General features: G+C 45.3%; 1 protein-coding gene across 1 annotated transcript in view; it reads right to left on the bottom strand.

Annotated features, from left to right (window-relative positions):
- Positions 1-22,568, bottom strand: part of trpa1a (transient receptor potential cation channel, subfamily A, member 1a) — a gene marked incomplete at both ends in the record, with an annotated part of 132,351 nt that overhangs the window by 101,910 nt on the left and 7,873 nt on the right. Inside the window, 2 exons of the mRNA XM_084327736.1 lie at positions 3,927-4,066; positions 22,514-22,568. The exon at positions 22,514-22,568 is cut by the window's right edge and continues 91 nt beyond it. Coding sequence (XP_084183862.1) covers positions 3,927-4,066; positions 22,514-22,568 — 195 coding nt within the window. The remainder of the gene's footprint in view (positions 1-3,926; positions 4,067-22,513) is intronic.

The raw sequence follows: 22,568 nt of genomic DNA, 5'->3' as shown, positions 1-22,568 counted from the left end.
ATCTCGACCACCTTCTTACCACTACTCGATTATGGTGACTTACTCTATATGTATGCACCTGATCAGTACCTTAGAAAGCTTGATACTGTGTACCATTCTGCCTTACGCTTTGTCACGGGATGTGGAAATCGAGTGCACCATTGCACCCTATATACCATTGCAAGTTATCCATCTCTACAAATACGGCGATTTTCTCGATGGCTCTCTCTGGTGCACAAAGCTCTGCTTAAACTGGTTCCCTCGTACCTAAGTGTGCTTCTGTGCACAAAGCAATATAAGTATGCCCTTCGTTCTCAAGCTGTTCTAACACTGGAAGTTCCCCATATGAGAACTGAATTGGGAAAAAGGGCTTTTAAATATGCTGCTCCTTCATCTTGGAACAAGATACAGGAGGACCTAAAATTACCAGGACTGGTCACCCTCGGAGAATTCAAAGCCATTTTAAAATCCTACGAACTCAGTTCCCTTGGTCAGTGCAACTGTGTTTGATCATTTGCCTGTTTGATAACTTGCCTGAAATTGGAGTTTGATGTAAATGTTTTATCTGTATTTTATTGTGATGTTCTTTTTTATGTTGAAACTTTCTGCTGCCTTGCTTGGCCAGATCGCTCTTGAAAAAGAGATTTTAATCTCAATGATGCTTATCTGGTTAAATAAAGGATTTGATTGATTGATTGATTGTGTTCCATTACCGTATATGGTTAATCGGGGCGGTTCTGGTATGCAAATACTTAAAACAGTGCACGAGCTCAAACGTAGGATCAAAGTCATATTTATCAAGACAGGTGTGCGCAGGGGCGTAGCAGGGGGGGGGGGGTAGCTTAGGATGACTCCAAGGGCCCAGCACTGGGGGGGGCCCAACATTTTTTTTTCTTTTTTTTTTTTTTTTTTTACTAGACATCACTCAGGTGTATTATTGATGCTCTCATTGATACTATGTTTGTTTCTGAAGTGTGTGTGTGTGTGTGTGTGTATGTGTGTGTGTGTGAGATATATAGAGAGAGAGGGGGGGCTTTGGTAGACTATTGCATTGGTCCATTCATTGAAGATGAACGCAATGCGACATCCTTTACTAGGCTCACCCACCAACAGTGCAGGTGCTGAACTGCTGATCCGAATGTATAGGTAAAAACCATATTATGCGTTTTCATCAATAAAAAAATGGCCAAAAAAATTTCCGCTCACGCGCTTACGCGCGCTCGCATTCACTGGGGGCCTACAAATTCATTCTTTCATGGGGCCCAGAATCTGGAGCTACACCCCTGGGTGTGCGTAGGACCTGTGTACGCGTGTGTGATAAGTCCCGTTTTATTTGTGCGTGCACACATTCTAAATTCTGTGCTTACGTATGAAAATAGAATACCTTCTGAGAAAAATTGATAAATGAGGGCCCACAATGCCTTGTACAAAAAGGCTACTAGAGAAGTTAAATGGTATCTCAAGTGGGCTAGGATGAAGATTAGGTCTAGAAGCATTTGATTGCGCAGAGGGAAGGTAATAGTTAGAATGTTTTACATAGACGAGGAGGAAATGTGAAGCCAGTGGGATGTTTGGGTAGGTGGTATAATGAGGAGTTGAATCATGATAAACAGATAGAGCGACTTAGGAAATAATGTTGTAGAGGAGATACTTTAGGAAGGAAAGAGAAGTGAGGGCTTCTAGGCAAATTGAAGTTATGGTGTTTGCAGTTTAGTTTATTCCTTAAGTTGGCCATTGTCTATGAAGTGCCAATATCAAAGGTAGACCGGCTTGAGATATTGGATAATTTGTCTATTAGGAAATAGCTAGGAGTGCCTCTGTGTATTAGTAGTGTGGCATTGTATGGGAAATGTATTCTCCATCTACCAGTAACACGTTTAACAGAGGAGTTTAAGTGTGTGAAGGTGAGAACAGAGTGGTTGGGAGCAAAGATACACTAGTCAAGACAGGCAGAACAGAAAGCAGTGGCAGCTCTTAGGCATACAGACATTGAAGGTAAGGTGCAACACGGTCGTGGGGGGCTAGGGCTCAGCTCAGGGAAGCCAGTATGGACTATGGAGTAAAGCAGGTCCCACAGAAAGGAGGAAGCTGGTAGTGGAACAGGTACGGTGACAAGAGGAAGTAGTGAGGTGTACAAATGCTGTGGTCCAGGCTGCGTGCACGCGTCCAGGCTAAGCAGGGAGTGTGGATGAACTGGAAAAGTGTAGAGAAGAGGAAGATTAGCTAGAAGGACCTGTGGAGTATGGAGAAAAATCAGATTAAAATGTGCTGCCATCACCACAGAACCTAAAACAGTGGGTAGATCGGGACCCATCATTTCCACTGTTCAAAGACACAACTTTGAGGCATATTATGTCAGGCTGTAAGACTAGTCTTTCTTGCTTAGAGGAGATACGTTTTAGACAAGCATGAGCCAGGCCACCTAAATGGAGCTAATGATTGTTCCATGAGAGATAGTTAGCACTAACTTGAGGCCTGACTCAAGTCTGCGATTAGTTTATTTTATAGAATTGACCGTGCCTTGTGAGGATTCAGTGGAGGAGGCATATGAAAGAAAAAAGCTTAGATATGCAGACATGGCACCATAAACTGAACACTGAGGATGGAAAGCTAGGGTTTGTCCGGTAGAAGTAGGATGTAGAGCATTTATAGCACAATCGACTTGGAGTCGGAGTTTGCGAAAAGCGGCAAGATGTTGGAAGAAGCATTGAAAGGTAGTCAGTGGATGAAGGAGAGGAGGAGAAATCATGTCAGCTGGGGGCTAAAGTAAACAAAGGGTAAAAGTATTCCTTTTCTGTTTCATTGTGTGATATTGTTATTAGGAAAATGGGAGTTAGCATGGAGCGGGTGTGGTTCTTGGACGCTGGAACTAACTGTTGAGCCTTCCCAAAGTGTTGTGCGCCTAACTTGACAAAACACCTTAAGGGAGATGCCCACTTGATAACCCTGGTGATATGCTAGTACATCTCACTGCCTATCTATCTACATGTTGAGTTGTCGTGGCCATTAGGGGCCATGTGGTAGGGTATGCAGCATCAGCATTGGCAATACCAAAGGGGCGCAGGTCTGTTGAAGTTGGAAATGCTGTTTGGGGCCATTATGGGCCACTTAATTAATTTGTAATACTAACTAATTTAATACAGTTGTAGTGTGTAGTTCCATACTAAGTATTCATATGCACTTTCTTTTGGCAATGGTAGTGGGTTTCTTCTTTGAACACTTATCCTTTTTTTTTTTTTTTGTATCCACTTTTTCTCCCATTTTTCCATATTTTCTCCCATCCCAATTTCGTATCATCCAATTCAACCCTCCCCTGTCACGAACGCTGTTTCTTGCCTCCCACAAGCCCGGCTGCAATGTGGACTAAGTCATACATAGCACAAGTCCCCTGACTCCCCTCCGGTACTTGAGGTAACAGCAGTCGCATCTTTTCACCTGCGCAGCTCGATCTCTCAGTGTCGAGGAGTAACGCGTGGGAGGCTCACGCTGCCCCCGACACTTCCTGATTCTACTGCGCAGGCGCACCAACCGACTTGTAGGAGTCGCTTGTTCACAACGTTCGATCCCCACCCTTCAGTTTTCCCTCCCCGTAATACGGCCAATGTGTATTACTGCGGACGACCAGCCAAACTGAAAAACAATGTGGAGAGCTGGATTCGAACACGCGAATCCTAGCGTCTCCACACTGGTGGCGAGTGCCTTGCCCACTACACCACCTAGCCGCCCTCTTTGAACACTTATCCTTATCATTGGGGAACAAGTATCTTATGTTTTATAAAGAATTTCCACAGTGATCTTCTGCCTTTATCACATACAGACAATAGAAAAATGGTATGCCACTGAATCCTCAGAGAGCATTACACTTTAATTTACTTACCTATCTCTTAGTCAGATTATTGTGTCTCATTTTATTTTATTTTATTCTTTCAAAGCAGAGCAGGTCGTACTTGTGCAGTGGGGTCTGATTGGCTCCATCACGGATGTTGATGATGCTGTCACAGGGTTTGTTGTAGGAAGACAGCAAGAGTTTGACCACCTCTGTGGCTCCCTGGGTGCAGGCAAAGTGCAGGGCTGTTGACTTGTCACACTGTCAATAAGAAGGCACATGATTCAGGAAATACAGGATAGAATATGGTTGAAATAGAACCAGACCAGGGATGAATAGCAGTTGAAAATATTGCAAAGAGGCTGTTCAAGTGTAAGGAAGGACAGGTGAAGTTCACCAAGAATATTTGTATTTATTTATTTATTTATTTATTTATTTATTTATTTATTTATTTATTTATTTATTTATTTATTTATTTATTTATTTATTTATTTATTTATTTATTTATTTATTTATTTATTTATTTATTTATTTATTTATTTATTTATTTATTTATTTATTTATTTATTTATTTATTTATTTATTTATTTATTTATTTATTTATTTATTTATTTATTTATTTATTTATTTATTTATTTATTTATTTATTTATTTATTTATTTATTTATTTATTTATTTATTTATTTATTTATTTATTTATTTATTTATTTATTTATTTATTTATTTATTTATTTATACTATTTATACTATTTATACTATTTTTAAATGATGTTCATCTGTGTCTGACGGTATTAGAATAGAATAGAATGAGATAATCTCTTGGCTGTTTTAGTGTTTATTAGTGCAAATTGCTAAATGTATTGTAGTATAATTTGGGGTAAATTATACTTGTTCTTAAATAATTAGGGTTAACTTCCATTTTGGAACTCAAGATAAGGTTTAAAGTAAATAACTCAGGTGGCGGAACTCACAAGAAAGACATGGTTCATTTGAATACAGTACTAAGTCACAGCTGAGATCACTAGACAGAGGATAGGAGATGACCTAGTCTTGTGACCATATGAGCTACTATGTTGAAAACACCTTCAAAGAAACCTACACAAAGGAAATCATTGACCATGTCAAATGTGAAGCTTCCTATCAGGATTTGAAGTTAATGTATTCTGTGGCTCTTATAGGCACAAATGGTATGGCTGTTTTGTGACATTCAAAAATAACATATAGGTTTGAGGACCGGATTAAATAAAGTATTTTTAAAGAAGTGACTTAAAATAATACATCTCAAGTATTAGGTGATAAAGTATATTTCTTTTAAGAATAACTTATTCTGTAACTAGACAATGCTCAGAATTTGGACATTAGAAATGTAGCTTTTCATATTCTAATTAAGCATTAAATCACACGCAGGAGTGGTTTGTGACCAATAAACCATGCCTAGGGGTGGTTGTTAGGCCCGAGGCGCAGCCGAGGGTCGTTAGACCCCCCTAGGCATGGTTTATTGGTCACAAATCACGACTGCACGTGGTGTAAAGCTTTTATACAACTGCCAGATTCATCCAACCTTATTTCTATACAATAAACACACATTAATCGAAGATTTATTGAAAAAACCATCCGCCAGAAAAAGTAGTTCCCACAACTCCATGTGGAAGCAGCTTGAAGTGCATCCAACCAAACTAACACATCCAACTGTGTATTATTGGAATGATTGAGAGAAGTTGCCTCATGTGGAAGCAGCTTGAAGTGCATCCAACCAACTAACACATCCAACTGTGTATTATTGGAATGATTGATTGAAAATTTATTAAAACGTTTTCTTTGCCCTATAGGAAAAAAACGTTTTCTTCGCCCTATTTTTTTATTTATTTCTTTTAGCCTAAACTTAACCAGTTGGAAACCAGGGGTACAGTAATAAAATTAGCAATCAACCAATCAATCAATTCAATAGACCATGCTCACTTAAAACAGCGCTGCTTCTCTCTCAGTCTGACTCCCCCGCTGTTGCAGACAGGAGTGTGTGTGTGTGTGTGTGCGTGTGTGTGTGTGTGTGTGTGTGTGTGTCACAGTGTGTGTGTGCGTGTGTGTATGTGTGTGTGTGTGTGTGTGTGTGTGTGTGTGTGTATGTGTGTGTGTGTGTGTTTGTGGGTACGCCAGCGTCGGACAGTGTGAGAGAGAACGCTGCAAGAAAGTAGGAAGGAAGAAATTTAAATCAATCAATTAATCTATCAATCAATCCGCGATTTTTCTTTTGTTCTAGATTGAGTCAAGACCCATCAATTACATCATCCAACATTGTTTAAAATACTAACACATTCCCCTTGACAGAATCGCTTCATATTTAGTCGTTATGGTGCTTTCAACATAACCATTTGATCTCCGCGATCCTGTTTTCTCCCGGAGTGAGCCGGGGAGGGTTATGTGATTTGGTTGTGGGCGGGTCATGAGCCCAGGACCGTGGATTGTTACCAATAAAGACGTGTGAATGGCCAATCAGAATCGAGAAATTTGCATGCCGTTGTATAAAGTACAATTATTACTGAAGTGAGGAGATTATAATGACCAGAGAAACAAAACACTAGTGCTAATTTACATTTAAGCAGCTGGCCTCCAGCGTAGGACAATGGATGAAAATATCACAACACTTAGTTACTAAGCAACTAAAGTCATAGAATAGAAACAGATTTTAATGCCTTGATTACTTTTGACACCTAAGCAAGCCTCAAAGGTAATGAGACAATGGACAACCTGGGAGTGAAGAGGCGATGCAAATTCATGGGAAACTGTAAAACGGTATGTTCCCAGGAGAATTTGGTTATAGTAGTATTTGTGAGTAATATGATGGCAAATCATGAGTTTAAGAACAAATGTGGTCCTTGACGGTGTTAATCTATCCAATGCGATGAACTGATGTTATGATAAAGAAAAGTATTTTAAGAATAAACAGGGAAAAAACCATATGTCTTCTAATTACAACAAAAGAGTCAAACTGAAGTAAATGCTGTTATAATTTAAAAGATATTATTATAATATATAGTCTGTAATGAAAACAAGGTGCAATTGTATTTTTACAAAGTATAGATATTCATGATAACGTTGAATGAAAGTGAAATGGTTTGTTTTAAAGTATTATAAGGAAAACCCAATCTAATCAGGATATTAGAAATGTAATTTCCTATAGTCAATGTAACTAAACTTGGCATAGAGTATAGTCCCAGGTACAAGATTAAGAGTGAATTTACTAAAGTGCCAATCTATTGTGTATCTACCAATGTAACTGGTTAACTTAGGATCATTGAAGATAATTATTTAGAAAGATCTGTTTTAAAGAGGTTATGCTTTATGCTGATCCTAATAAGGAATGTTTTATATTGAAATGTGTGTTCTTGAAAGAGGAAGCTGGAAATTCATATATTATGTGTTATAAATGTAATAATAACAACAATGTTTTAAGTCTTAAAATGAATTGTAAAGAATTACTGTCTTTAGCTTGGCAGTTAGGTAAGCCACGCCTACTTTTTCAAAGTCAAACCGAAACTGTTGTGGATTGGAGGAAAACCTGAGATGATGTCACTGGCTGTGATGTCATCACATCACCCTGGAATCTGGCCTGCTATAAATACAGGGCCACCAAGACACTAGGGGGAAGATCATTGAGAATGCGGAAGAAGATTGAACAAGCCTCATATCCGAATACTACATATCTACGCCGCTATACACAGAACGAGATCACGGACAACGGTGTTGACCATACCAATGAACATTCTTGTTAAAGTAGTTTGGAGATCCGGTGCAAACCTTGAATTATTGTAACCATCCAGTGTTTTTGAGCAACAGCAAGTGTTTTTTATGAAGCAGCCATTGTCTTGCTTCTGTTAATAAACTTGCCACAAATCAGGAGCGCATGTTTGGACATCCATTTTTACAGTTGGGTTGATACCAACGCAGGTACAGAGGACATAGTATCTTTACCAGATACTACAGTATGCAGCATAACGAGGATGATATGAATAGAATGGAATAGAGTAAAATAGAACCTTGTTCAGCTACACGTGGAGACACCATTTTGATCACATGACAATCAGAAGGCACGTTTGAAATAGTGTTTGGCAGACAGTAGCTTGGGAAATTACAGACTTTGAAGATGATAACCACAGTTTCGAGTTGCTTAGAGAGCTCCGGAGTGGCGATCTCCCATATTCTCACAAGAGGGTCTAACATTATAATGCAGCAGTAATGGGTGTGTGGGCAAGACTTCCATGGTGAAGAGACATGTAAGACTATCTCTTAACAAGGATAAATAATGTAACATGCAGAGCGCAGAGTAAACTGCCTTTTTTCCTTCCTATTACTGGCTGAGGCATTTAAATGTATACTGGCAGTTTACTCTGCGCTCGGCATGTTACATTATTTATCCTAAAATGTCCCCTAAAATGACTCTTATTTCCATTAATATATTAATTCATTCATTAATTCAAACCTTTATTTATACTCAAAAGGCAACTGCTTTTGAGTATAAATAAAGGTTTTAATTAATTAATTAATTAATTAATATATTAATGGAAATAAGAGAGTAATTTTAGGGGAAATGTTGTCAAAAAAGGTCATAAAGCACATCAATCCAATCCAATCCAATCCAATCCAACTTTATTTATAAAGCGCTACCTCTTAACCTGCACCCCCAAAATTGTCCATTTTAGTTTTAGTTTTTGAGGACTGCATACTTTTTTTGCAAACCAAAACAACATACTTTATTCTTATAGCACATGCTTGAGCCTGGTCTCTTTTGAAAGATGACATTCTGAAGTTTCTGATTCCAGAAAGAAAATTCACTTTTAGTGCTAATGAAATAGAGTAACATAGGTCTGAACTTGAGTTGTAGAAAAACGTATATTACTCAAGTTTTTCTGTAGTAGTTAGTAGAATTTCCCCAGAAGGTGGTTTGGCTTAAAATCCATAGCCTGAAGCCTTATGTAGTACCTGTCCAAATTTCATAAAGATCCATTCAGAAATGAGTGATTATGAGTGATTTTGGTAAACTGTGTACTCAGTATTCTCATAGATTTAAATTCATTTGGCTGTTTTTCTCTTCCTGTTTTCGCTCGTTAGTTTTTCACCAGATCCCTGATTCATACATCCCCAGGTGGGGTATCATATGGAAAGCCACACTCATTGGCTACAACCCTCCACAATCATTTTCGAGATCGGATCTAGATTGACGGACCTTCCATGGGACAGGTCCAGTATGAGTCTGACACCCCCCCCCCCCCGATTTCTCGGGCACCAGAGAATATCGGGAGGAAACGCCGCTCATCGCGTTCTCCCATGGGACCACGACAACGGCCTGTTTCGCCGCCAGAGAACGAATCTCCTCAGCCAGGGCTGTCACTGCCGCGGACTCTGATAATAGAGTCTATACCAAACCCAAAAACGGAGGCCGGGGGTGTGTAAACTGTAACACAAGCGCCGCCCTCAGCGTTCTCTCCATCCACACCGACATATGGCTACCACTGCAGCCATACGTGGTAAAATTCCAAAGCGCCCCCGCCGCCAACTGCCACTGGTCCGCTAGGAATTGTAGATAGGTGGCCCGGTCCCTCCCGCTGTGCCTTGTCAACCCTGGTCTCGCCAACCGCACGAGCAGGATGTCTTGTGGAGCTGGGATATCACACCAATGAGGCAATCGCACCCAAGGGGGGGACCCCGACAGAAGGGGCGGTCTGATACGGGGGGAGCGGCCATCACCCCTGGTGACATAGGCTCCCCCGCTGAGCATCTTCCCGGCTTAGCTTGCTGAGGACAGCCTGCTCTGCAGCTGGACATGCATGGTGTGTGGTCCTCACACTGCCTGATAGGGTGGGTCTCTACACACCGTAGCCCTGTAGTGATATTACTAGCACCCAAATCACGCGTGCCTGCTGACCACCGCGGGATCGGAAGTCCAGACTGGGGAGGCACTAACGTAATACCCGGCCTGGCGAGGGCGGGGCTGGGGGGAACCCACGCTGCGACCTCCTGAGCCTAGAGTTCCCCCTCTGACAATTTTTTTTAGATACAGGGAACCCTGCTCCGTCGACAGATACAACACCAGGCTCACCAAACACAGACGCAGGACGTGTGGTGTGGGAGCCGCTTGACAGCACAGCATTCTCATAGACAGACCAAGGCCTAGCTAGCAACTGGGTGTCAGCCCCTGTCTCCATGAGAAGCGAAATGTGGGGCCGCTTGCTCTTCACTGGAAGAACGCGGCCCGCAGCCAAAGGGAACAAATCAGAGCCCTGTGTCCCGTAGGCTTATAGCTTATCCGCAACAGTAAGTTACTTCCGGGGTAGGCCTGATTGGCCCCGACAGGCACGTGACGCGCAACTTTCTCTGCCGCGCGGCACGCTCCGCGGAGCCGAGCGGCAGAGCTTGCGGAATTACGTAACCGTCCAAATACGCCATGACTTTCATTCGGCGCTTCAGCTCACCTGGCAGAGCAGCGATCCTGCTATCCTGCGGTCCGTTGTTGGTGAGTTCGAATCCCATCAAATCTTTTTTTTTTAACATGATTTTTTTTTAACGTGTATTCTTTCGCAGGTTAAGGTTAGGCATGGTTAAGGTTAAGGTTAAGGTTAGGCATTGTTTCGGAGTTGGTTAAGGTTAGAACGGTTAAGTTTAGGCGCTGTTAAGGAGCTGGTTAAGGTTAGAGTTTGTCTTAGAGAATGGCAATATTCTTTCTATGGTTAAGGTTAGGCATGGTTAAGGTTAAGGTTAAGGTTAGGCATTGTTTCGGAGTTGGTTAAGGTTAGAACGGTTAAGTTTAGGCGCTGTTAAGGAGCTGGTTAAGGTTAGAGTTTGTGTTAGAGAATGGCAATAGACAGCCTATTTCCGCGCGACAGCTCTCAGCAGCCTCGTTGCGCGTCCTGAGTTTGCCGCGTCACGTGCCTGTCGGGGCCAATCAGGCCTACCCCGGAAGTCACTTACTGTTGCGGAACAGTTACAGGCGTCCCGTAGTGTAGCGGGGGGGAGTAACCGGAGAGTGTGCTAGACACAGCTAGATGGCAATGGTTTTTTAGGGCATGCCCATCTAATATAGCCGATCCCTCGGGCCACCGAGGCTGTCGGCCTTGTGATCACCTGTTTTATTTGTGTCCAGGGTATCTCAGGCGGGGGAAACATGGCCGCTGGCCGGGGGCCTCGCCGCAGCCGCTGGCGAGGCCGTGCTCTCACCTCTGGCTGCGTGGTGTGGGGCAGCGTGGGGCCCAGGTCAAATACCGCCCGCGCCTCCGTGGACAGACCAAGGTCCACCCGCAGAGAGGGGAGCCCTGAGGAGGAGACCGCTCCCCTCCTCAAGGGGAGATTGCTCCAACCAAAGATGCCTGTGAACAACCGTTGACAGCATCCTAGCCCTCCCTGCGGTTATAGCTTGCGGCTAGGTCAAAAGCTGAATAACCTCAAAACCTTGCGTGATGGTTTTGACGTCGGCTGGCCCTAAGGCCCCACCACCCGACACCATTTTTGACAGAAAAGCAGCCAATTGAGCAATGTTGCCAGTCGCTGCCAAATTCTGTACCGCGGCGGTATAGGCTTCATCAGCCCACCAGCCACCTGCCGGGCCGACTCGCCTCATGGTGTCGGCCGGGGCGGGACACCGTTCCACCATGTCAGGGCAAAGGACTGATGCCACCTGCTTCACTAAGCACGGAACACCAGTGGTGGCTGCCGACCAAAGTCTACTACTAGTGAAGCACTGCTCCACTAGTAGTCATGTAACAACCTCCACTGTGGTGTGCACCCATGAAGGGATAAATGAAAGAATGAACGAAAACTCTATTAACATATTGCAGAATGGGCTAGCCCAATACACACAATTGTTAAGGGGATGCAGACCAGAGAAAACGCTATACCTGTCTACATCAGGGACCCCCATTTTCAATTAATAGATTCACAACAAGCACACCGGCCCTGAGCCCTGAAAGGGTAAATAAGCCCCCGCTAAAACCCCCAACATTAGACACTGATTGACCGTCAGCATGAATGGTTAAGAGGAGGGAAGACAGTGAAGACAGCCCTCGGTGGGGTACATGGGGAACGGCGCCCCAACATTGTAGCATTAGCATTAGCTGCGCGTTAGGATACCTGGAAAAACATCCAAAAGAGAGTCATGACGACCATGTTTTCCCAAATATCCCGCCCCTTGCGCCAATACATCACTCGGTCGTCTCACGAGACAACGAGCAGTATCACACATGCCATTACCAATGCCTGCTTAGCGCAGGCCCTACCTGTGCGCGACTTAGCTCGACTGCTAACCATCGCGCGACGTCCCTCGGTCCGCTGTCACAAGACGAGGAAAACACAGGATAGGGCCGCCGTGCTGTCAGGACGTGCCGAGAAGGTTCCGGGGGCTGGCAAACTTCTGGCGAATTCCCAACATTGTGTAATTTCACCTTCTGCTTCATAACAATCTCCAGTTCTGAAGTGCATCTAGCTGCTTCCGCGTGTGGAAACAAAATGAGGAAGGGTGAGGCGTGACCACTTCCGGTGAAATATAGGGCACATGGGAGTGGCGTGGTCACATGCAAGTGGGTGCATTTGTTTTTGTTTCTCGTGCAAGCTAGGTGCGTGGAGATAAGGGGTTATCTCTGTAGGCAGAGCGGGACGCAAGGCCAGTTGATATCTAAGTATTTTTCACCATTAGTATTCCATTGATTTCATATTTTATTTAGTTTACTTCGTAATGGGTAGAGCTTGCTTAATTAGTATTTTCATGACCCATTGCATCCTTTGTTTTTGTCACTATCTTTCGTCATTTATATGCTGCTTAACTCACTGGCCGCCAACAACGATTTAATACGTGTTTGTCCGCCAATCGAATAACGCCAACCACATATATATACGTTATTGGATCGTTATTTCTTTCATTCGCTATTTCCATTCATAAATCACCCAGAATGGCTGTGGTACCATATGCAATGTGTCTGAGATCGCAAAGGTCCAATACCGCCGCCTGGTGGTATGCGGCCGATGTCGCACTTCCTTTCTGACTGTGTATGACTGTGTGTATCATTGAAATTCCTCCGGGCGGAGTTTTTGAGTAACGTGGACCGAGGGGTATACCCGATCGCATTGAATCGCTTTCGGGATGCCAGATTCATTATGCTGTGGGGGGCGTGGGCCAAATGGACATACGATCTAGCAGATGGCAATCAAATAATTGGAATATTCTTTTTGTAATCTCACCGGCCACAGGTAAGAGCAATTTATCGTCAATTTCAGCTTAGTTGTGCATTTTTTTCATAGCCATCGCCCTGATCAGCGTATGCTGTTGTACTAACGAATGCCGTTATTGACAATCAATTAATCAGAAACTACTCGCCCCCCTTTCATGCATGCATAATAACATAACATAAAATACCGATCAGATGCATTTGAATTTTTTATTGTAGCGTGTATAGGGACGAAATGCCAATGGATTAAGTATAATATGCGTTGCAGCCTATTACTGGCCTTCCAGGAATTACCCTAAACCGCTCTAAATCCATACTTATATTCACCACGGTATAAAGCGGGAATGTATGGATGGAAAAAATATTCCTTTTTCACATCTTGAACGATAGATACTCGATGCCAAATGGGCCATAGTATTGCATATAGCTATAATATTTAAATAGTTATAGCCCTGCAAACAAGGTGAGCAACTCCATAGGTTTAATGCGTTGGCAGCACATACAGTAGTCATATCATGTTCCCAACGTGGCGGTCAATGAGTTAATATAGCCTACATAAACAAATCTGTCTATTTATCGATACTCCCATCCAGGCACGTGCACACATAGAGGCCAAGGGGTGCTTGAGCACCTGCCTTTTTGAGCCTCATCAAAAAAGTGCCCTTTTTGAATTTTTTTTGAATAATCTCTTTTTTTTTTTTTTACCGTTACGCATATAGACTGCCCTTCCAACTGAAAAATGTCAGGATAGAATCAAAATATTAGGTAAAGAGAGAGAGATGCCCCATATTCCATTGCAGTTTGCACGGCCTCCTCACCGTGCCTCTCCGCGGACCTATATATTTTATGCATAGCGTGGGTGGTGATGATGATGATGATAGAAACCGCTGTGGCGCATACAGTTGAATGCTGGTATTACACTCATTGAGGGACACGAAGAAGTCAAGTCCGATGGGATTTGGGAATCTCAAATACAAATCGGGATTGGAATAAAAAATGCATTTATATTAAACAATACAGAATATACAGCACTTCTTGGGGTCTGTAGGGTAAGCACTTATTCCCTCCCCCCTGAACATTTATGGAGATGTATGGGCCTTTTAAGTCAGTGATAAAAGTGTCTTTCAAGGATAAGTGAGCTCCTGCACTGATTATTATAGTTCAATATTCAATATTTGATCACCAAAACCCCCCAAAAAGCATAAAAAGGGGGCCCCCGCCCAAAAAGGGCCCTTAAAAATCGTGCATGCATGCTTGGTTAATATATACACACAAGTGTAGTGCCCTTTTCAGCCTTTGAGCACCTGCCCCTCTAAAGTCCTGTGCACGTCCCTGCTCCCATCAATCGACAATCATGACATTGCATTACTGCTGATCAGCACGCCTATCAGGTTAACTGGTGAAAAAAAAGTGTACCTGGTAACGTTAGCAGGCCATAATCTCCAGACGTTTTGGCCATTCAAGACAGTTTTCAAATATCCAATCTAACGAATTGTGTTTGCTCATAAAATGCTTAAAATGTTAAATGTGATTATAATAGACAACTGTTAATGTATAGCGACGTGCACGGGCTGACTGCCTGCAGACCGGCCGTCAGAATGTTAATTTGGGATAAATAAATAATAATGGGTTTCTTTATTTATTTGCGTTGTATTGTGCTTGTCCATGATGACATACATAATCAAATGTCCAATCTAATTGTTCTATTCATGCAAATATCTGAAGCATTTTTAGTAAGGTGACTAACCTCTCAAACACTCATTGCTTTGTTACATACAGTACTCATTTGTCATGTTCTGTTTCGTTATGGCTTCGCTCAGCACCAGTTGCACTGTACTTCACTTCGTGTACATACACTGAATAAAAAATTCCACCATGTACCTTTACATCCCAACATTCGTCTGACCACACCCCCATCCGCTTACCTTCATAAGCAGGTGTGTGGTCACCTACTCGCCTCCTTCTTAACTTTCACCACAAGGAAGTGCCTTCGGTAGATCCCCACTTGACGAGGTTGTTAGCTGAAGAAAGTTGAGACGTGTTTACATTGTGCTTATTTTTTTCTTCTCTCATATATTCGATAGAAAAACCTAAGTCATAATGTCTACTCCGGAGAGTCGTGTTCGCAGCGCCACTCTCCACCAGCGGTTCTCCATTTCCGCCTCCGTCATACGTCCTGGAGCGGGGCTGTTGCCTCTCTTGTGGTTGACAGCCACGCCCGGTAGGCGTCCGATGGGTAGTTCGCCTCTCCAAGGAGCTGGTGCACCGGTGCCGTCGCCTATGCGATGGCCTGGTTCTGGCTCTGGTTCCTCTGTTTCCGAGGAATCGTCCGCTGTTGGGCGGCCGGTTCCTTTTGTTCCAGGGGATTTGAGACGCAAACATTTTGCGTCGGCTCGCTCCCGTCGCAAGATGGTGGCTTGCAGATGCGAACGGCCCGGGTTTGGTGAGTTGCTGGAGCCCAGTGAGGATGCGTCAGTCTCTACATGCCCGATGGAAACAGAGGATTACATGGTAGAGGCGGACGGGTTCTTATTTGAAGGCCCGGTGGAGACAGGTATCCCGCCCGTCCAGGTAACACTGGAGGGGGTGAGATGTCTCCTTGGGGCGCCTCGTTTGAAGACGTTGGAGAAGAACCTCTGACTCGTCGGCGGGATGCCCTGCTATCAGCCACATCGGAGTGTGGCTCCTTGACCAGTGGAAGCCTGCTGTATGTGAGGGATGCAGGCTCGGTGGAGGAAAGTCTGCAGGGGGAACTGCGGGCTTTGTTTCCCGAGCTCATGGCGGTGGCGGCAGTCGCAAACGGCGTGCCGCTGCCACAGCCACTGCCTGTTCCTGTCCCTGATGATCTCATAGGTCATTTATGGCAGCGTCGCCCGGTGAGAGGGGTGGACGTTGTCTACCCATTTTTCCCCTCAATGGGGGCCTATGTTCGTCAGGGCCAGGTGGTGTCCCACATCATAGGCCTCACCCCCGCCTACGTACAAGTTACGCGGGTGGCGGGTTTGGTCGACGGTATGAGGGAGGGCGTGCCACGGCTTGATAGGCCGATGGCCGCGCTCCTCTGTCCGGAGGTGGTGTGGGAGCCGTTACAGAAGCCGGTTCCTCAAGGGAAATCGGCTAGGCGGTTGGCATACTGGAGCGACCAGTCATTTATCGCCGGAACACAATCTCTAGCTGCCGCGTCTAACATCGTGCAGCTGGCAAGATTCATGTCCGGGATATTGACGGGCGGCATGGAGCAGAGTGATGTACAACATGACCAGCTCTCCCAGGCGGCAGGAGCTGTCCTGCATCTGACTCAGCTGCAGGCCATAGCCGCTGGGAAAGTGCGCGCCCTGGCAACTCTGAACCAGCGCCACCTTTGGCTGGAGCAGGCGTGTGTGCCGGAGAAGAAGAGGCTTCCACTTCTGACGGCACCCCTCTCCGATGCTGGACTGTTCGGGAAGGCCCTGCAGTTGATGACCTCGACGTGCAGAGAGATGCAGGAGGAACGCTCCGTGCTTCAACCTCATTTTCCCCCTCCCGACGACGCCGGTGGGGTCAGACGGCTGCCACGTCGTCGAGCATCTTCCGCCGTGGCTGCTGCTGCCACCACCGCCACTGCTGGTCCTTCGAGGAAGAAGGCCAGGAGGAGAGAGAGCGCCGCCGCTACAGCTGACCCATCTACGCCCGGAGGTGACGGTAGGGACCGTCGAGACCAGCCGCCGATTGCTTACCATCCCTCCGGGGCTCCCCGGGGTGGCAAATCCCGAGCGGCTCGAGGTGGCAGGCGCCGCTAGACCCAGTGACTTTTTTCCCCTGCGGTCCCCTCTGTTTTCCCTTCCCGGCCTTGCCATATGATTTGTTCAGAAATAAAAAGTTCCCTCTAAAGGGGGACTGTATTTTTTGTTAACAAACTGTGTGTTTCTTCACCAAACATATGATGGGGTTGCAAAGTGTGAATCTTCACTAGTATGGGTTGATAGGAGGGTTACGTTCATGTTAAGAGCTTAAGCAAGGTCTGCAGCCTACACTCTTTACTTGTATGTTCTGTTGCTTGCACGAGTAATGTTGAGCTACAACACTGTTGTGTTGGTTGCAGTAATGTTTGTATGAACACGTACCATGGCTCAGCCGTTCTCGCTCTCTCTATCAGTGTTTTTCTATGTTCAACATGGATGCGGGTGTAGGATTCACACACACACGCAACTTGGTTTTGTTGTAAACCCTGTTCACAGTTGTCTGTGGTTAGCATGCATTGTATTAGCTTGCGCTATTCATTAGCATTGCTATTAAAGGTATCGTGTGCTAAAGTTGTTGTTGTGTGCAAGGAAAGGGCTTGTGAGGGGGTACCGGATAAACCCCTCCTTCCCTCTTCTGATTGGTCAGGGGTTTTTATTCATCTCTTGTCAGTCCAGTCAGGGCCAAGCCGTTAGGCGACTTGGCAGGGAGGGGGGGGGGGAAAGGGTTCCCTGACTCTGCTCCTATTACACAGGCGTTGAGTGTTGGGTTTCCCCCCGTCATAGCACACGTCACTACTCACGTTGCTATTGACGATGGCTTCCGTGAGTTAGACCTGTATGTACGGTCGGGATAGAGCGTGGGTTCCACTACGCTCGATATATGTGTAATTTGAGTCGGTTGGTCACATGACTCAAGGTTGCCATGGCTTTTTCACTCTATGACTCACATGGGAAGTCTCTCTGGGGAGTTCCGTCTAATCCTCTGTGGTGGGGGTGACTGGATATAAAAATGTGAACAGTTTTTATCCTCAGCTGTGTCAAATGGGATTCATGTCAGTCGGTGCTTCTTTTCTTTTTAATAAAAGAGTGTGGAGTATAGGAAGCACCACACCCTTCTTGTCGTTCTCCCAGGCGCCTTGAGGATTCAATGAAGGGTCTAAATTAGCCTGTTCATTGATGTGGTTGTGTCCCGACGCATGCATGGTGCTAGCTCGGGGTGTTTCTGATAAGAATCATGCGGGTAGCTAGTACGCCTTGGTTGCTTGTGGTTAAAACAGCGTTTTTATAAAGCAACTGGGATGGAGGGTTTGTCCTCTTCCGAGAACCTGTTACTGGTTCTCGACGGATTCTCGTTCATGTCTGGGGGATGTTTACGGAATAAGATCAGAACATAGGTAGAGGGGTCTCACGCCCTTGGGGTGGGCCACCGAGCACGGTTCACACCGGCCCACCTGGGTGGCGCCCTCTTTTCATGTTTTTTGATCGACACGCATATCTGCCCCTTCTCCCGGAGTAGGCAGGTCGGCGTGGTTAGGGCACGTGACTGGTTCTGGTCACGCTGGTCCAGGTCAGTTAACCCGTTGTCCGCCGGGGATGCAGATCTGCTGTTCTGGTACCCTGAGGGACTTGGGCTTTTTTCGGGGGGAAAATGCAGAGTCGGCCCGGGGTGTCACAAGGTTAGGCGTTATGGAGACCCTTGTTGGGTACTCTTTTGTACCTGGCACTATCATAAGGGGATGGTTCTCTTTTTCTTCGCTCCTCTCTCACGCATGGCGGAGAGAGGGCTGTTGGGGTGGTCTTCTGGACCTCCTCTGGTAACCCTGTGTGCTTCCCGAGCCGCCGGGCCCGGTCCGAAGTAAAGTTTCGTTCTTGAGGGGTTATAGGAACAACCACCGCATATGGTACCAAGGGGGTGGTTGATTCCCTGGTGTGTTGGAGCAGAGTCAACTCCCGGGTTACCCGGTTGAGTGTGCCCCTGCACGTTCATGACGTCTGCCAATCATGTCAGCCTTCTCTGCCTCGACCTCTCTGGGTGGTTTTTTTTTAATGGAGGCTTTGTCATGGTGATCAACAACGCCAGCATACGCCCCTTCCGCCGGGGGGGCTGTTTTCAGCTGACTCCTTTGGCGCTTGTCTCGTCCGCAGTGCTCCAGGCTCAGGTTACAGCCTGCTGCCTGGTTTCCCCGGTGCGCTGCCTGCTTCCGTTGGTTAACCTTTTGAGTGCTTATGGCCATGCTGACTGCCTGTTCTGCAGGGTCAGTGTGCCAGGCGGTGTGCTATTGGGGGGAAAGGGCCCGCTCTTGGAGGGGCCCTATCCGAATACGCTGGCGATGTGGGGGGCGGTGTCACTAAGTGACCACCTGGTGGGGTCTTGATGCCTGGCGTCATTGACCTCTCCAGGCCCCCTTTTTCCAGCGGATCCAGTCCCTTCAGTGGGACTGGGTCTTCCTTCGCGCTCCGCTGCTACGGCCTTGCCATGGGGTTGGGGTTGCTCTTGACCCCGTGATTTTGGGGGCGGTAACAAGGTTGTTCCTTCCGTTCGTTCCCTGGTGGCATGCGGGTTGTGCGTGTGTGTAGTCGTGGGGTCAAGCCACGGTCTGCTCACCCTGTGCGTTGAGTTGCTTGAGTTCCTCTTCGCCTGGTCGGATCCGTCTCCCTCCCGTAAGCCTCCAATAGGGGGGGTAACCTCCATTAGGGAGGGTCGGGGGGCTCGGTCCTCCCGGTCTGATGGTTGTGGGGGGCCTCAGCGGGGTTCATTTGTCGGGCTATGGCTCCCGCTCAGCCCCTGTTGTGCAACTGGTGCTGAGCGAAGCCTTAACTAAACAGAACGTAAGGTTATGTATATAACCAAGTTCTGTGAGTTATGGTGCGCTCAGCACCAGGACGCCGCTGCTGCCCTTGATCTCGCCTTGTGGTGAAAGTTTGGAAAGGAGGCGAGTAGGATGTAAACGAATGTTGGGATGTAAAGGTACATGGTGGAATTTTTTATTCAGTGTATGTACGCGAAGTGAAGTACAGTGAAACTGGTGCTGAGCGCACCATAACTCACAGAACTTGGTTATATACATAACCTTACGTTATTCAATATAGGCAGTGTCCTGCTATAACTTCATTAGTAGTGCCGAATTTCTCAATTCTCTGCTTGAAATAATTAATCAAAATGTCCAATCTAACTAATTTTGTTTGCTCATAATAGCCTACTGCTGAATAACATGGACAAATACATTATAAATTCGATTTTTTTGGAGCACACCTGTCCATAGTGCTGAATCTTTATACCGAATTAAGCACTGTGCCAGTGAAGATATTTTATAATTAACGAATATTTGGAGTGAGCAAGTTGTATTTAATGTTTAGTTAGGATAATAGCCTGCATTATCATATACTCCAGAATAAACTTTTCATTGGCCTGTTTCCAGCGTCTACTCCATGGACCCGACAAAACGTTATAAATTTATAGTTGATTCTGGAGCATATGAGTGTGCGGTGGTACAATTGGAATGCAGTCAATAATGATAATAATAAAGTATTTATATAGCACCTTTCATACAAGGATTGCAGTTCCAAGTGTTTTATATAATGAATACCTAATAAAACAAGTAGCAAATAAAAGTTGCATCATGATGCAAAATCAAAATCAATCAATCAATCGACAACATTGGGAAAGCCGACAACGTTAAATAACAATACTTGAATAATAAATACGATTGCATGGGATCTCTGGGTGGCTGGCTCAATATCATCCTTGATTTCATCCAGTAGATAAAGTATTGCTTGAGCTGGCAACTTGTGTCTCCGGATGTTTTCGGTCTCACTTAAATAATATTGTGATAAGGTGATATTCTACTCCGAAATATTCTTTCCCCAGGCACGCCTGGCATTACGATACCTGCATCTACCAACAATTACTGCTGCCATGATCACCTGTGACACTGGCATGATGCCCCTTTATAGCGCTTAGGGCCTTGCGCTTAGTTACCACCATGTCTGTGAAGACGGTAGTTGCGTTGCGTTAACTGCCCGGTGCAATTGGCACCGGGCTTTGTGGATTGGGAGCGGCTTTGGACGAGGCTCATTTGCATAGAAAGGGGACATATTCCGCTCATATTACCTCATTTAAATATGCGCTAATTGCACCGGACGCAATGCTGACGGAATGCAGTTACCACCTCATTCCACCTCATGTGTCCTCTGTGGATAGCAAACTGTGTTTCAGCCAGTGGCGGCTCTACCACTAGGGGCGCTCGGGCGCCGCCCCCCCTCAGGCCCTACCCTGGTTATATGAGAGAAGAAGAAAAATAAGTTTTTAGTTTTTTGTTTTATAGCCCTATAAATAATATAAACATGTTTAAAATTAATAATATTTACTCATTTTAAGTATGTTTGTGTTTCCAATGCACAATATAACGTTATTATATTAAAAAAAAAAATCGTTTTCTTGAACAGGAAGTGACTCACTTTTCTTTTTTTTAATTCTTTTTTTGTATTTCTCGGCCCGGGCTAGACGCGATAGCGCTCTGAGTGCGCGTCACGGTTTGATCGCTGTATCCGTCACAGCCAATCAGTGCGTAACGCGTTGTGCGTTGAAATATGACTATTATGTTGGAATCCGGGCGCGATTTGAAGCGGTCTAGCCAGTAGCGTCAAGAATTTCTGTAGCCGCATTTCGCGGAGACGCTCTCTGATTGGCCGACGCCAGTATTTTTTTCCGTAGCAGAATTTCACAGAGACGATCTCTGATTGGCCGAATCCAATTTCTAATGTTCCAATTCTAGCTTATTCCTAGGTTGGTCCGTTGGTGGTAGAGATAGTTGTGTTGTTGTGAGATGCATGCAGCTGTTTGTCTTAGAGCGTGCCGTGACTGCAAGTTCTTTAGACTGTTAAGCTTAGGCACTCTTTCAAAGTTGGTTAAGGTTAGAGTCTTAGAGCATGGCGATAGAACGCCAGGTAGTTTGCAGTCTGTTCGACGCGGAAATGGACAAAGGAATGAAGTACTTGTGTTGTGTGGTGCTGCTAACAAGCTAACACTTGGCTAACAAGCTATATGGCGGATGCAGTCTGGACACAGTGGACAGTGGTCTGGAATACATCAACAGTGGATTATACACTTTATCAAGGCAAGCCCTCCTGCCCTGGACGTGTCAACTAAACAGTGAGTCTCTCTCTCTCTCTCTCTCTCTCTCTCTCTCTCTCTCTCTCTCTCTCTCTCTCTCGCTCTCTCGCTCTCTCGCTCTCTCTCTCGCTCTCTCTCTCTCTCGCTCTCGCTCTCTCGCTCTCTCTCTCTCTCTCTCTCTCTCTCTCTCTCTAATTTCGCCGCGTGTGGGGCATAACCACTCAGACAATGAATGGTAACTTGTTTAAAATGAAGAGACATACAAATGTGTTTATTATTGAATGGATCTGACATCATCTGAGAGAGAGAGAGAGAGAGAGAGAGAGAGAGAGAGAGAGAGAGAGAGAGAGAGAGAGAGAGAGAGAGAGAGAGAGAGAGAGCGAGAGAGAGAGAGAGAGAGAGAGAGAGCTGTGCGTGTTTGTGTTGGGCTATTGTAAACGTGGTTGCATTTGACTGACTGATCATATATTGATCGATGGCAATGGTGATAATATTCGCCAATGCGTGCCTTGTACATGTTTGCAAAATGTTTGGTATAGCGCCCCTAGTGGCGAAGCATCCACGAGCCGCTACTGGTTTCAGCGCTATTTGCACTGGCTTTGCATCGGAAAAAGCAGCACAGACCCTTTGTGGATTCCGCCCTCAGTTTCTATAATCTTGTTACCTGCTGTTGGTCGATGCATGCCCCTCTCTCTATACAGAGTCTGATGACCTCCAGG

This window comes from Notolepis coatsorum (genome assembly GCF_963971535.1).
Source record: "Notolepis coatsorum genome assembly, chromosome: 13".
Lineage (NCBI taxonomy): Eukaryota > Metazoa > Chordata > Actinopteri > Aulopiformes > Paralepididae > Notolepis > Notolepis coatsorum.
This window is presented reverse-complemented; position numbering and strand designations above follow the sequence as displayed.